At 41.5% G+C, this 15,410-nt stretch overlaps 1 protein-coding gene across 4 annotated transcripts in view; it reads right to left on the reverse strand.

Annotated features, from left to right (window-relative positions):
* The window catches only part of PHLDB2 (pleckstrin homology like domain family B member 2), a 125,383-nt gene that overhangs the window by 39,994 nt on the left and 69,979 nt on the right, over window positions 1–15,410 (reverse strand). For 2 of the 4 annotated variants that reach the window (XM_074998732.1, XM_074998725.1), the window contains exons 6-8: window positions 8,869–8,997; window positions 3,789–3,863; window positions 211–366 (exon numbers count right to left, since the gene is read on the reverse strand). In XM_074998732.1, the coding sequence (XP_074854833.1) occupies window positions 211–366; window positions 3,789–3,863; window positions 8,869–8,997 (360 nt within the window). The remainder of the gene's footprint in view (window positions 1–210; window positions 367–3,788; window positions 3,864–8,868; window positions 8,998–15,410) is intronic. The other 2 variants (XM_074998740.1, XM_074998749.1) reach the window with 2 other exon arrangements.

Below are 15,410 nucleotides of genomic sequence, written 5' to 3' on the forward strand. Positions count from 1 at the left end.
TTGTATCATAGGGCTTTGTTCTTTAAATTCTGGAGGAGATGAGATCATAATTATTATGCATATCATTCTTGTTATAATGCAAACCCCTTTTTGACAGAAAGATTTTGTATGTTTCCTAAAGACAGATTCTGGATTAACACAACGTCTTTTAGGTGAAACTTTAAAGTTAAAAAAACACATAAAGCAACAGTTAAGCTTTAATCCTTTTACCTTTCTACTGACAATGCTGCGCTGATATTCAGCTACTTCACGCAGGAGCTGCTGTGTCAGGTTCTCTTTCTCCTCATCTAACCTGCTCTCATGTTCAAGTTGCTGAAATTCCAGATCTTCAAAGTGTTTGCTCTCTACATCCAACAGATCAGCATCCTTGAAAGACAAGCAAATATACAAACACAAAAAATCTTACATTTACAGTGATCAGAGAAGAGTTACTTAATATTAAACACAGGAAAAACTTCCTAATTGTAAGAACAGGAGGAACCTGGAACAAACAGCATAGGGAGCTTGTGGGAATGTCTGCACTGGAGATTTTCCAAAGGAGGCTGAATAGCCATCTGTCTTGGAATGTTTTTAGATGCAACAAACCCTGCACCTTGGCAGTGGGGCTATATTAACTGAACCAGGCAGGCCCTTCAAACGCTATGATTCTATGAATCACAGTATAAAGATGATTATTCAATTTCATTCTTACAAATCTGTCTAAACAAATATAAAATTGATTTCTTTAGTTAGCATTACAGCCATCATAAACAGAAGTAAAAATGGCTGATCTTTACTTTGGGGTTACTTTCTCAATCATTTCCAACAGCTCATCATTATGCAGAATCTATTTCACAGGAACTAAACATGAAAGCATTGTTAGAGGCTGGGGACTGACTGGCTAAGCAGCAGTAGAGCGGAAAGGGACATAGGGGTTATAGTGGATGGAAGGCTGAATATGAGTAAACAGTGTGCCCTGGTTACCAAGAAGGCTAACGGCATATTAGGGTGCATTAGGAGGAGCATTTCGAGCAGATCTGGAGAAGTAGCTGTTCCCCTCTATTCAGCACTGGTGAGGCCACATCTGGAATACTGTGTCCAGTTTTGGGCCCCCCCATATAAACAGGGTGTGGATGTGCTGGAGCAGGTTCAGCGGAGGGCAACAAAAATGAATAAAGGGCTGGAACACAAGACCTATGAAGAGAGGCTGAGGGTTTTGGGCTTGTTCAGTTTGCAGAAGAGAAGACTGAGGGGTGATTTAATAGCAGCCTTCAACTTCCTGAAGGGGAGCTCTAAAGAGGATGGTGAGAAATTGTTCTCAGTGGTGTCAGATAGCAGAACAAGGAGCAATGGTCTAAAGTTAAGGAGGGAGAGGTGTATGTTAAGGTTTAGGAAAAACTACTTCACCAGGAGGGTGATGAAGCACTGGAATGCTGGATTCTCCATCCCTTGAGGTTTTTAAGTCCCAGCTTGACAAGGCCCTGGCTGGGATAACTTAGTGGGGGTTGATCCTGCTTGAAGCAGGGGGCTGGACTAGATGACCTCCTGAGGTCCCTTTCAGCCCTATGATTCTATGAAAAGACGGATTCACCTGTGCATATACACATTTGAAACAGCTTTCCATTCAGCCTAGGTTCTTCTAAAATGCTCATCACTAGAGTAGCTGGGTGCCTTCCAGTAATGGATTTAACAACGTGACTGACATCTGTCAGGTTTGTTCTTTTATCCTCTCCCCAAAGAAGTGTATGCAGTGGAATGTTTGGTATTTTACACACACACATACACACTTGTCTTAGAGAAGGTAAGGTCAGAGAAGTTCATCTTGCACAAGGAGTGACAGCTGGTGAAGCTTATGATGGTTCTTAGGTTTTGGGGAATTCATTCCACAGTCTTAGACCACCCCAGTAGAAACTGTTTCCTGAACAGAGATATAGCACTTTATTTGGCACTGGTGAGGCCACATCTGGAATATTAAGTATCGGAGAGGTAGCCGTGTTAGTCTGGATCTGTAACAGCAACGAAGGGTCCTGTGGCACCTTATAGACTAACAGAAAAGTTTTGACCATGAGTTTTCGTGAGCACAGACTCACAGAGCATCTGATGAAGTGAGTCTGTGCTCATGAAAGCTCATGCTCAAAACTTTTCTGTTAGTCTATCTGGAATATTGTGTCCAGTTTTGGGCCCCCCAGTATAAAAAGGATGTGAATTTGCTGGAGCAGGTTCAGCGAAGGGCAACAAAAATGATTAAGGGTCTGGAGCACAAGACCTATGAGGATAGGCTGAGGGATTTGGGCTTGTTTAGTTTACAGAAGAGAAAACTTAGAGGTGATTTAATAGCAGCCTTCAACTTCCTGAAGGGGAGCTCTAAAAAGGAGGGTGAGAAAGCGTTCTCAGTGGTGTCAGATGGCAGAACAAAGCGTAATGGTCTGAAGTTGAAGAGGGAGAGGTGTAGGTTAGATATTAGGAAAAAACTACTTCCCCAGGTGGGTGATGAAGCATTGGAATGCATTGCCTAGAGAGGTGGTGGATTCTCCATCCCTTGAGGTTTTTAAGTCCTGGCTGGACAAGGTCCTGGCTGGGATGACTTAGTAGGGGTTGATCCTGCTTGAAGCAGGGGGCTGGACTAGATGACCTCCTGAGGTCCCTTCCAGCCCTGTGATTCTGTGATAGCCTAATGGCAGAAAGTTCCATTATGCCAGAGGCGCACAGTTGCTGGTCATGGTTTTCATCACAGAATCTCAGTTGATGTTTTAGCTATGTTGAGCCCAGGAACTTCTTGAAGGTAAACACTAAAAAACCTGAATCTGATTTGATTGTCTATGGGAAGATTTCATAAGAACAGAATACAGGTTTGACGTGCTTGCATTAGCCAGCGCTATTGGGCTGCGTCTACACGTGCACGCTACTTCGAAGTAGCGGCAGTAACTTCGAAATAGCGCCCGTCACGTCTACACGTGTTGGGCGCTATTTTGAAGTTGAAATCGACGTTAGGCGGCGAGACGTCGAAGTCGCTAACCCCATGAGCGGATGGGAATAGCGCCCTACTTCGACGTTCAACATCGAAGTAGGGACGTGTAGACGATCCGCGTCCCGCAACATCGAAATAGCGGGGTCCTCCATGGCGGCCATCAGCTGGGGGGTTGAGAGATACTCTCTCTCCAGCCCTTGCGGGGCTCTGTGGTCACCGTGGGCAGCGGCCCTTAGCCCAGGGCTTCTGGCTGCTTCTGCGGCAGCTGGGGGTCCGTGCTGCATATACAGGGTCTGCAACTAGTTGTTGGCTCTGTGTATCTTGCACTGTTTAATGAAAGTGTGTCTGGGAGGGGCCCTTTAAGGGAGCGACTTGCTGTTGAGTCCGCCCCGTGACCCTGTCTGCAGCTGTGCCTGGCTCCCTTATTTCGATGTGTGCTACTTTGCCGTGTAGACGTTCCCTCGCTGTGCTTATTTCGATGTTGGGCTGAGCAACGTCGAAGTTGAACATCGACGTTGCCAGCCCTGGAGGACGTGTAGACGTTATTCATCGAAATAGCCTATTTCGATGTCGCAACATCGAAATAAGCTATTTCGAAGTTGGGTGCACGTGTAGACGTAGCCTTGAGGAGACATACAGTGGCATTTTGTCCTATTTGGACTTTCCAAGTGCTGAAAATTTCAAGCCCAGCTATATCACAATGCTATATTCTAGCTGAAGAGTGAACAACTGAGGCCAGGTCTGAATCCACCAGGATCCTAGCCTGTCAGAGATGGTAGAGGGTCAGAGCTTAGTGGCAATAATGCACTGACAGAACATTTCTTCATATTGTTTCACTAACCATTTCAACAACTGCATGTGCACATTGAATCGAAGATGAAGAAAAACTGTTTCCCAATGCTATCCTCAGAGATTTCTGAGAGAAAAAGAACAAAGTGATTTGAAAGACTATCACAGATTATTCCCACTAAGTAAAACAATATAAACAGTGTCTATGGCAGCTCATAGATCTAGTAATGTTGGCATCCCCGCTATTATTAGGTTATCAACAGAAGCTGATGAAAGTTATCTCTGTCTGTGTACAGAGGTATGTAGCCAGAATGATAAGGGTCCAAAAGAAACGAGTCTCGTAAGTAAGTCTGTGCTTAGCAAAAGATTGATAAGGGTTGATCTTCCAGGGTTTAATTTAGCATGCCTAATGGGGATGCGCTAATTTGAACCCTCAGGGATCGACAGTCGACCCTGGTACTCCTCATTCTCATGAGGAGTAAGGCAGGTCAATGGAAGAGTTTCTTTCATCTACCCTGCTCTGTGAGGACAGCCTGATTGATCTTAGATACATTGATTCCAGCTACACAATTGTCATAGCTGGAATTGCGTATCTCAGACTGACTTTCAGTTAGCCCTGCCCTTAGACGTTCTGATGTTTGTCCAAAACTAGAAACAGAAATATGTAATAAGATTATTCTTCATGATGTAAGTGATGGCTTCTTGAGCCTAAGTTGTATAAAAGCTTTAAGGACTGCGAGCCACCTACCTCTCGAGGAGAACCACTGACAATTAATAGTAATTTAGTAACAGTAAAGCCTGCAGGAGAAACATGCTTTGAAAGCAAAAGAAGTTCTTTCAATATCTCTGGTTACTCTGGGAGCAGTACCAAATAAACTTCAAGGAAAGAGGATACAGAATTTGCAACCTGTTGATCTGCCACCTATCGATCTGCCCTCATAGATACAGATCACCCATTCAGAACTGAAGCAATTCTATTTGCAGAACACAACTTTTTTCCTAACAATAGCAGGGTTCTGATCACTAACAAGAATGGACAGATTGGATTAACTAAATTATTGATCCACAAAAAATAGCACTCTTTTTAGCTTGCGTATGTCTATGCAGCAAAGTTATTTAGAAATAATGGCTGCTATTTCAAAATAACTGCAAGCATTTACACAAAGCAACCACTTATTTAAAAAATTTGAAATAGCAGGTGTCTTATTTTAAAATTAGTAAACCTCATTGTACGAGGAATAGCGCCTATTTTGAAACAGGTATTTTGAAATAGGGGTTGTGTAGACAGGAATTAGAGCATATTCTGAAATAAGCTATAGTGTGCCTAATGGATCTAATTTGAAATAGGCTCTATTGTGTGTAGATGCTGTATTTTAAAATAATTGAGTGCTATTTTGAAATGCATTCTTGTGTGTACATGTGCTATGTCAAAATAAGCTATTTCAGAAAATCTCTTCCAGAACAGCTTATTTCCACAGAATGCTGCTGTGTAGTTGTAGTCCTACAATCATGCATTATTTATTATGGATCACCAATAGACTAAGATGACACATGAGGGAAAAAAAATATGTCCAGAGTGCTCTTGGGCTTTTATACAGATGACTGAGCACAAAGGATGGCAATGCAATCCTAATAAATCATCAAAAGAGATCGATATCCCACCCCAGCAACTTTGGGAGATCCTCAGGTTCCATTAGTCTTTGGCAGCAGACGGATGACACAGATACCCTGACAGGATACCAGCCTCAAACCCCAGGAGGCAGTGATCAGTCCATGATGTGCACATACTTTCCAAACTCCCATCTGCCAGTTCTAACTCCAGTTCCAGATTCAGTGTGTGAAATACCAGCTATATTTGAGCACAGCATCTGCTATAATGAACCAAAACGTAATGAGCCAAAAATTTAATGAAAGCATTGGATTATTTATTAGCAAATCCACACCAAGTATTTTTCTGGTTTTATTCCATAATTTAGTTAACAAACTTGAAAGGAAGAAGTAGGTTTATTTAGCAAAATGCATGCCCTGTGATTTCATTTATGGTCCAAAGTCATTTCTGCTATCCCACAGCAACAAGGTGGTATTTTCTTAATCAAAGTATGTATTTGAATACTAAAGTAGAAAGAAGACTTCATTTTGTTTTAATAGTTATTTATTAGAAATGTCATCTATATTTTTAAAAGTCTAGGTATTGTAAGCACTTTATTTACTCTAGAAATATCACACTTTTGCTACCCAAGACCCCAATTCTGAAACTGACGCAACACATGGTTCCTCTGAACCTGCACAGAGAACCACTGAAATCCACAGGACCCTGTCTGGGTGGAGACATTTGCAGAATCAGGATCCAGGTTTATTGGATATGCATAGTAAGAGAAATATATCCCAAATTCTTTCAGCAATACAACTACTAGAGAAGTACATAAAAAGATGTGTCTTATATTTTCCCATATACTCTCATAACATTCTGTTTTCTACATTTACATTTAATAAGGAGGTTAGTAAAAGGAAAGCATAAAACCCATTTGAAACTAACAAGATCTTGACCTTTTATTATGACAGTGCATCTGGGAAAAGAAATTGCAACTTCATTGCTTATCTCACTTCAAAATTTTAGAGTTGGACAAAAGTAGGGCTATGTCTACAATGAATTTTGAGGAAGAGGGGGCTTCCAGAAGCAGGGTTTACTTCCGAAAGATCCCCATGGGCTGCGCATCTACCCGTATATTTTGGAGTCTGGAAGAGCTTCTTCCAGACTGCAGATCATGTGGCCATATGCTAATGAGGTATGGGAAATTTACATCCATGCCTCATTAGCATCTTTCTGGGATGCTCTCTACCAGGCCCCTTTCTCTGGAAGGGGCATTCATAGATGCAGCCTATGTGATAAGTAGGTATGGTGCCTCAAATGTGTATCCCCAGGGCAGTTACATGAAAGGTAACAGCATTATAAGATTTCTGTGCAAAGGGCCATGGCTGTGTGCCTCAGTTCTAACCTCAAGAATTAAAGTTCATTTTCCACATCAGTTCAAGCCTTTGCTCCTCTAATAACATTACTATTACCTTAATTTTTTTGATAATATGGCATCACCTATGCAATTAAATACTATCCAGGATATACTTATTTTCACAAAGGCCAACATAGTATCTCAGCAGAGGGCATCTAGTTGTATATTTTAAGAATTATTCTGCTTAACACAATCTAATTTTCCAGGTTATTTTTAACCTTGGATCCACACAGAGCAACATTTTCCTATAGATAAATCTTTTGCTCTGTTGTTGGCTGGGTTTTTTTTTTTTTTTAGTTAATCTGTAAAGAATGGTTTATTCGGGGATAGGAGGCAGAGATGTAAATATAACTGGTCATAAATCAGAGGGGTAGCCGTGTTAGTCTGGATCTGTAGCAGCAACGAAGGGTCCTGCGGCACCTTATAGACTAACAGAAAAGTTTAGAGCATGAGCTTTCGTGAGTTAACTCACTTCTTCAGATGCAGCATCTGAAGAAGTCAGTTAACTCACGAAAGCTCATGCTCTAAACTTTTCTGTTAGTCTATAAGGTGCCACAGGACCCTTCGTTGCTGCAACTGGTCATAAAGGTATCAGACCTTATTTTGTGTTTTGTTTTTATAAAAAAGATGGTTTTCTGACTCAATGAAAAGTTTCCTGAGGCAATTTTTATTTTTCCTAGAATTTTTTTAAATTTTCATTAAAGGACATATTGATTTTAAAAAGAGGGCTGCAGGTGCTTGATTTAGTTTTCCTATAAACATCCACAAAATTCTGCAAAAATATATCACTGAAATGAAAATTATATATTTTCCTTGAAATATTTAATGGAAAATAAATTATATTTTGGCCCACTTTATTGTTAACAAATTACATTTACACAGACTTTACTGTTGGCATAAAATGCCTAAATGGGAAAGAATCCACTTGGACTTTCAGAGGCCAGGTTGAGTTTACAGGGCTGGTACTTGAAACCCACCCCCACATCCTTTTACCTTAAAACTAGGTATATTTCCTAGAGAAGTAATTGAAAGGTAATGTCATTTGTATTCACAATGGCCGTGTCTACACTAGCCAAACTTCGAAATGGCCATGCAAATGGCCATTTCAAAGTTTACTAATGAAGTGCTGAAATGCATATTCAGTGCTTCATCAGCATGCGGGAGGCCGCGGCGCTTCGAAATTGACGCGGCTCACTGCCGCGCGGCTCGTCCCAACGGGGCTCCTTTTCGAAAGGACCCCACCTACTTCAAAGTCCCCTTATTCCCATGAGCAGATGGGAATAAGGGGACTTCGAAGTAGGCGGGGTCCCTTTGAAAAGGAGCCCCGTCGGGACAAGCTGCGCAGCGGTGAGCCACGTCAATTTCGAAGCGCCGTGGCCCCCTGCATGCTAATGAAGCGGTGAATATGCATGTCAGCGCTTCATTAGTAAACTTCGAAATGGCCATTTGCGTGGCCATTTTGAAGTTTGGGGCTAGTGTAGACATGGCCAATACTATTTTTACTGTCTCTTTTCAGTAGCTAACTATACTTTAACTTTGTTATGCTACGTGCATTGAGGTGAAGTTGGACAGTGTAAAGGTTGAATAAAAACCAGCCATACTGCTGCAAAGAATGAAACAGTAACTCAAATATGAAAAGCAATTATAGAAACATATAAACTCAGGAATGACATGATTCAACATGTCATAGCAACACAAAGAGAACTGTTCACTGTGCAGCTAAAAGCCAAAAGATAATTGTGTCAAATAGCGATAAGAGTTAAGTGCTAAAAGAGTTTATCCTAATTGCTGAAAGAAAGTATTTATCTTTGCTTGTTCATTTACAAGGTGATGCGCTAATGCCCATCAAAACACCAGCTTTCACATCAGCCTCTAGACACAGGGTGTTAACTGTGTGACTGGTCTACAGCTTTTAAACTAGTATAATTTTTTTTTAATTCTGCAATTTGTATTTTACTCAATAGTCACCATGCACCTATTAAGAATGCACTGATACAGATTACTTAATTCTCACAACTAAGGTGCAATAGTTTCTTTGTATATGTGAGATGGAATATATGACAAGTAACTCAATAATTTGAAAAAAAAAAAAAAGTTTGTGTGATTTTGAAACTTGCTACTAACCCTCTTCAGCTGCTGCTGTAACTGTTCCCTCATGGATTCAGGGCAATTATCAAGCTGGGTCTTCTGCTCGGAGTAAAGCTCCTGAAGCCTCTCTAGTTTTTCCCTTTCAGCATCAAGCTTTATTTTTTCCTGAAGTTTGAATCAGAAAATAAAGAACAGAATTAAAGCCATTGTTAGCAATTATGATAATTAATGAACTCTACAAGCCTAAGTATGTAGTGCAAGACAGATATTCACTGTTAGTAGAAATATAATGATGGGGTATAAAGCTAACATAAAACAAAAGTCAATCATTGTAGTGATTAACTCCCTTCCCAGCCATTGTTCTTTGGGCATAGGAAATACATTCTTCTTATTTCCATGCTCAAAGGGATTGGGTAGCCCTGTCTCATCTTTCAAATTTAATCTAAATCTTTCTGATGTAGTAAAAAAAAAAAAAGTGGTTAAGGAAGCAGCAAGTATGTTAGTCTGAGAATGACAGAGTGAAGTGGAAAAAAAGGTAATATGTGCAAAGATCCGGCTGAAATATAGAATCTTAGAATACTAGGACTGGAAGGGACCTTGAGAGATCATCAAGTCCAGCCCTCTGGCCTTATGGCAGGACCAAATACTATCTAGACTATCCCTCACAGACATTTATCTAACCGGTTCTTAAATATCTCCAGAGATGGAGATTCCACAACCTTCATAGGCAATTTATTCCAGTGTTTGACCACCCTGACAGTTAAGAACTTTTTCCTAATGTCCAACCTAAACCTCCCATGCTGCCGTTTAAGCCCATTGCTTCTTGTTCTACCCTCAGAAGCCAACAAGAACACGTTTTCTCCCTCCTCCTTATGACACCCTTTTAGATACCTGAACACCACTATCGTGTCCCCCCTCAATCTTCTTTTTTCCAAACTAAACAAGTCCAATTCTTTCAGCCTTTCTTCATAGGTCACATTCTCTAGACCTTTAATCATTCTTGTTGCTCTTTTATGGACCGTTTCCAATTTCTCCACATCTTCCTTGAAATGCGGCTCCCAGAACTGGACACAATACTCCAACTGAGGCCTAAGCAGCGCAGAGTAGATAGGAAGAATGACTTCTCATGCCTTGCTCACAACACACATGTTAATGCATCCCAGAATCATGTTTGCTTTTTTCGCAACGGCCTCACACTGTTGACTCATATTTAGCTTGTGGTCCACTATAATCCCTAGATCCCTTTCTGCCATACTCCTTCCTAGACAGTCGCTTCTCATTCTATATGTGTGAAACTGATTGTTCCTTCCTAAGTGGAGCACTTTGCATTTGTCTTTATTAAACTTCATCCTGTTTATATCAGACCATTTGTTCAATTTGTTCAGATCATTTTGAATTTTGACCCTATCCACCAAAGCAGTTGCAACCCCTCCTAGCTTGGTATCATCTGCAAACTTAATAAGCATATTTTCTATGCCAATATCTAAATCGTTGATGAAGATATTGAACAGAACTGGTCCCAAAACAGACCCCTGCAGAACCCCACTTGTTATACCTTTCCAGCAGGATTGAGAACCCTGAGTACAGCTATCCAGCCAATTTTGCACCCACCTTATAGTAGCCCCATCTAAGTTTTATTTGCCTAGTTTATTGATAAGAATATCACGCAAGACTGTATCAAATGCCTTACTAAAGTCTAGGTATACCACATCCACTGCTTCTCCCTTACCCATAAGGCTCATTAGCCTATCAAAGAAAGCTATCAGATTGAGTTGACAAGATTTGTTCTTTACAAATCCATGCTGGCTGTTCCCTATCACTTTACTACCTTCCAAGTGTTTGCAGATGATTTGCTTAATTACTTGTTCCATTATCTTTCCTAGCACAGAAGTTAAACTGACCTGTCTGTAGTTTCCTGAGTTGTTCTTATTCCCCTTTTTATAGATGGGCACTATATTTTCCTTTTTCCAGTCTTCTGGAATCGATCATGTCTCCCATGATTTTCCAGAGATGATAGCTAAAGGCTCAGATACCTCCTCTACCAGCTCCTTGAGTATTCTAGGATGCATTTCATCAGGCCCTGGTGACTTGCAGACACCTAACTTTTCTAAGTGTTTTTTAACTTGCTCTTTTTTTAATTTTATCTTCTAAACCTACCCCTTTCCCACTAGCATTCATTATGTTAGGCATTCCTTCTTTAGATTTCTCGGTGAAGACCGAAACAAAGAAGTCATTAAGCATCTCTGCCATTTCCAAGTTTCCCATAACTGTTTCTCCCTCCTCACTGAGCAATGGGCCTACCCTATCCTTGGTCTTCCTCTTGCTTTTAATGTATTTATAAAAAGTCTTCTTGTTTGCCTTTATGCCTGTAGCTAGTTTGAGCTCATTTTGTGAATTTGCCTTTCTAATCTTGCCCCTGCATTCCTGTGTTTGCCTATATTCATCCTTTGTAATTTGTCCTACTTTCTATTTTTCATATGATTCCTTTTTTATTTTGAGATCACAAAAGATCTCCTGGTTAAGCCAAGGCGGTCTTTCGTCATATTTTCTATCTTTCCTACCCAGCAGAATACTTTGCTTTTGGGCCCTTAATAATGTCCCTTTGAAAAACTGCCAGCTCTCCTCAGTTGTTTTTCCCCTCAGTCTTGCTTCCCACGGGACCTTCCTACCAGCTCTCTGAGTTTACCAAAATAAGCCTTTCTGAAATCCATTGCCTCTGTTTTGCTGTTCTCCCTTCTACCTTTCCTTCCCTACCCTTTATGCAAATAGAGTATTCTCAGATTGTACAGGGAAACCTGGACTCCAAGGCATCATCTGCATTGGTCCCTTCCTTTCAAAAGGGGTATGCAAATGCAGGGATTTGAAAATGTAGATGAGGGCTGGATTGCTATTCAGTGCCTCATTTGCATAATGCCAGCTACTTGTGTACCAAAAGTGCTGCTTTTGAAATGTAAAAGCCATGTAGACACAGTTCCTTTGAAAGGAAGCCCCACTTTCTAAGGCACCCTTCTTCCTGAAAAAAAAATTAGGAAGAGGGGTGTTTTTGAAAATAGGGCTTCCTTTTAAAGGAACCCCATCCACACGGCTAGTTTGCATTTTGAAAGCAGCACTTACAGAACTCAAGTGGCTGCTTTTATGCAAATGAGGTGATGAATGTGCAAATCTGCACCTCATTTGCAGTTTAGAACTGCCACATTTGCATGCCCTTTTGAAAGGGAGGGGCCAGTGTAGATGCAGCCCAGATGATTAATCTATTTGTCTACTTCCTGAGCACATATTAATACATTTAGAAAGCATTAAAAAGTGAGGCAAATTACGGTGAAGTAGTACGTTTGGGACAGGAAATTCTGTTTCAGTAGCTTAAATATATTGAATTTGTTCAGTTAATCCCTTAGGGTATGTCTACACAGCAGCCTTATTCAAAAAGAAACTATTCTGGAATGGTTTATTTCGAAATAACACTGCTATGTACAAAATAACACTTAGCTATTTCGAATACAGCAATGACACACAGAGAGCCTATTTCAAAATAAAGCCACTGGATGCACTATGGCTTATTTCAAAATAAGCACTATTCACTGTGGCCGTTTCTACACAGGCCACTTCCTTTAAAAGTGGCATGCTAACACATGGAGCGAAAGATGCTAATGAGATGCAGATGAAAATTCCCCACACCACATTAGCATAATGTCACATGATTTGGAGTCTGGAAGGCCATTCTTCTGGACTCCAAAACACTGTGTAGAAGTGCGGCCTCCCGTGGGAGGTCTTCTGGAAGGACATGCGTCTTCCGGAGGCCCCTTCTTCCCAAAAATTTTCGGGGGCCACGCTTCTACACGGTGTTTTGGAGTCCAGAAAAACGGTCTTCTGGACTCCAAATCATGTGATCTTATGCTAATGAGGCACGGGGAATTTGCATCTGCACCTCATTAGCATCTTTCACTCCATGTATTAGAAACGGCCTGTCTTAACAGCACCTATTTTGAATTAGCTATTTTGAAATAGGCACTATTCCTCATAGAAGCTGCATCTACACTTGAATTCCTCTTTCTAAATAGGCATGCAAATGAAGGAAATCGAAAATGCAAACGAGGTACTGATTTACTTACCTGAAACAAAATAGGAAGAAGGGTTCTTTCAAAGATGTGGTTTACTTTCAAAAGAACCCCGTCTACACTGCTTTTTTTACTTTTGAAAGAAGCTCTTTCGAAATAAGAATATGCAAATGAGTCACCAGACATGTAAATCAGTGCCTCCTTTGCATTTTCAATTTCCTTAATTTGCCCACCTCCTTTGAAAGAGGAATGCAAGTGTAGACATTGCTTCTATGAGGAATATCACTTATTTCAAAATAGCGGGATCATGAGCCGGCTATAGCTGCTGCTGGTAGGCAGCATGGTGGCATCTCGTAGATCTGCAGGCCTGGCTTTGAGACCCACTGGGCCTTGCAATGTCTCACATCCTGAGTCAACCCTTCCCCCCAGCACAGAAAGGAATCTAAATATTTCATAAATCAATAGCCAGGTCTTCACAACCCTTGCTTCCAGTTTCACATTAGTCCTAGACGCCATCAGACAGGCATGGGTGGGGTGCGAAAGAGAAGAGCAACCCATAGCATCAAGAACTACTGGGCATAATTCCATACTCCAACACTGCTAACAGATTCCTAGAGAGCCTAACAATTACACTAGCTCATTCAATAACCGATGTGTCAATCTAAATGTGAACAGCAAACATCAGCAAGTGTGGCACTCAACGAGGAACCTGCCAGAGATATTACTTACATCAATAAACCAGAAAGATATTCCTTGAAGACTGAAAGCAAATGATACCCATCTCTTCTATTTATAACTCAGGAACTTCTAACATCCCAGCAGTCTGGCTCACTTGTGCAAACATAGCAGGAAATGTCACCTTAAGCAAGAAATATGTTTCACAGCCGTTTGGTAAATTCCACCAGCACTACTGTCTTTACATTGGTTTAGTTCACACACTGATAATCTGATAAAGACTTTAATTGAATAAGTTATCTGTACTTCAATAATATCTTTCTCCTAGGATCCAAAAGAGCTTTATAAGCATCCATTAAAATCTAATGGCATTCTGAAAATACTTCAGATCACACAATGAGATACTAACTATTTAACTGAACTGTCTAATGTTACAGTCTGCGACACAGCTATGACTAGAACCATATTCCTCCCCACCTCAACCCTGTGCAGCTCTTTAACTTCATAAACAACCTGACTCTTAAGCAGTGGTCTTCAAACTTTTTGGCCCAGGGCCCATCCCACTCAACATAAACCATTCCATGGACCATCAGCCAGCCACCCATGATGACAAAATGTATTTGCTTACCTCTAAATACCTTAAATATTACATTATTACTATTAGGCTACTGGAGCATAACAAATTAAATACAAGCTTTAACATAAGGGATTGTACTTTAGCTCTTATCACACATATCTAGTTAGGTTACCAAGCTTCATCTTAATTAAAGTAAAATATTAATGTCCAAAGAAAAGGTTTCAAAATAGTCTTTATTTATGGCAGGGGTAGGGGAACATTTTTGGGTTGTGGGTGACTGATTCACAGAAAAATCAGTTGGGAATCACGGAAAACAACCCTCACTGATGTGGTCCCTGACTGAGAAAACCTCACTCCCCTCACGCTACAGCTCCACAGGGGCAGGAAGGAGGGAAGACTGAGGTTCAGGGCCTCCCACAGGCCAGATCAAGTCCTCTGGGGCCCCAGGGCTGGTAGATTTTGTGACCTCCCCCAGGTTCTAGTGTGGGGCCAGAAATGCGGGGTTTGGTGGGTTGGAGGAGGCTGCCATACAGTAGGATGGGGTAGGGGTACAATATCGGAGCAGGAAGTGGGGTGGCACAAGGGGGTGGAAATTTGGGTCTGGATGGGAATGAGGATGCAAGAATGAACTGGGGATGCAGATGCAGAGTCTGGGTGGAAGGGAGGATGCAGGAGAGGGCTGGGGTGAGGAGTCTTGGTGGAGGGGGTGCATAATGGGGCTGGGGCTGGGCAAGGGGGGTTGGAGAGGATGCTTACCTGGCTCTGCCCCCTGTTGGCAATTCTGGCCAGTGGGAGCAGCAGAGGAAGCTTCCAGGTGAGCAGCATGTGGGGCTGGCCCACAAGACTTGGGGCTCCCTCCCACTTGGCAGCAGGAAGACAGCACTGCTCCTTTGACCATGCAGGGGTGGGGAAGGGCGCCATGGAGATGGAATGCCGGTGGGGGGTTGGGGTGAGGGGGGAAGCCCCGAGCCTGCAGCCTACCTGCAAACAGACAGTTTGGGAACCACTGCTCTAAAGGGTTGCTAACATTGTGAGAGGTTTGGAAACCTTGTCAGAGAAAGATACAATTTTAAACGTCAATGACCTAGCTAACAAATGTCCCTTAAAGATTACCCACACACACATCTGACAATATATTTTAACTTGGTAATACTCCTAAGTTTTCAGTGCAGATCTCACAATGCTATTCTTTGTGGTTAAATACCATGAAAATGGTTATTAAGTATAGTCAGGCCTAAAACAGGAGTTTCTTGTAAAGAACAATGTACCCT

Source organism: Carettochelys insculpta, chromosome 1 (assembly GCF_033958435.1).
Source record: "Carettochelys insculpta isolate YL-2023 chromosome 1, ASM3395843v1, whole genome shotgun sequence".
NCBI lineage: Eukaryota > Metazoa > Chordata > Testudines > Carettochelyidae > Carettochelys > Carettochelys insculpta.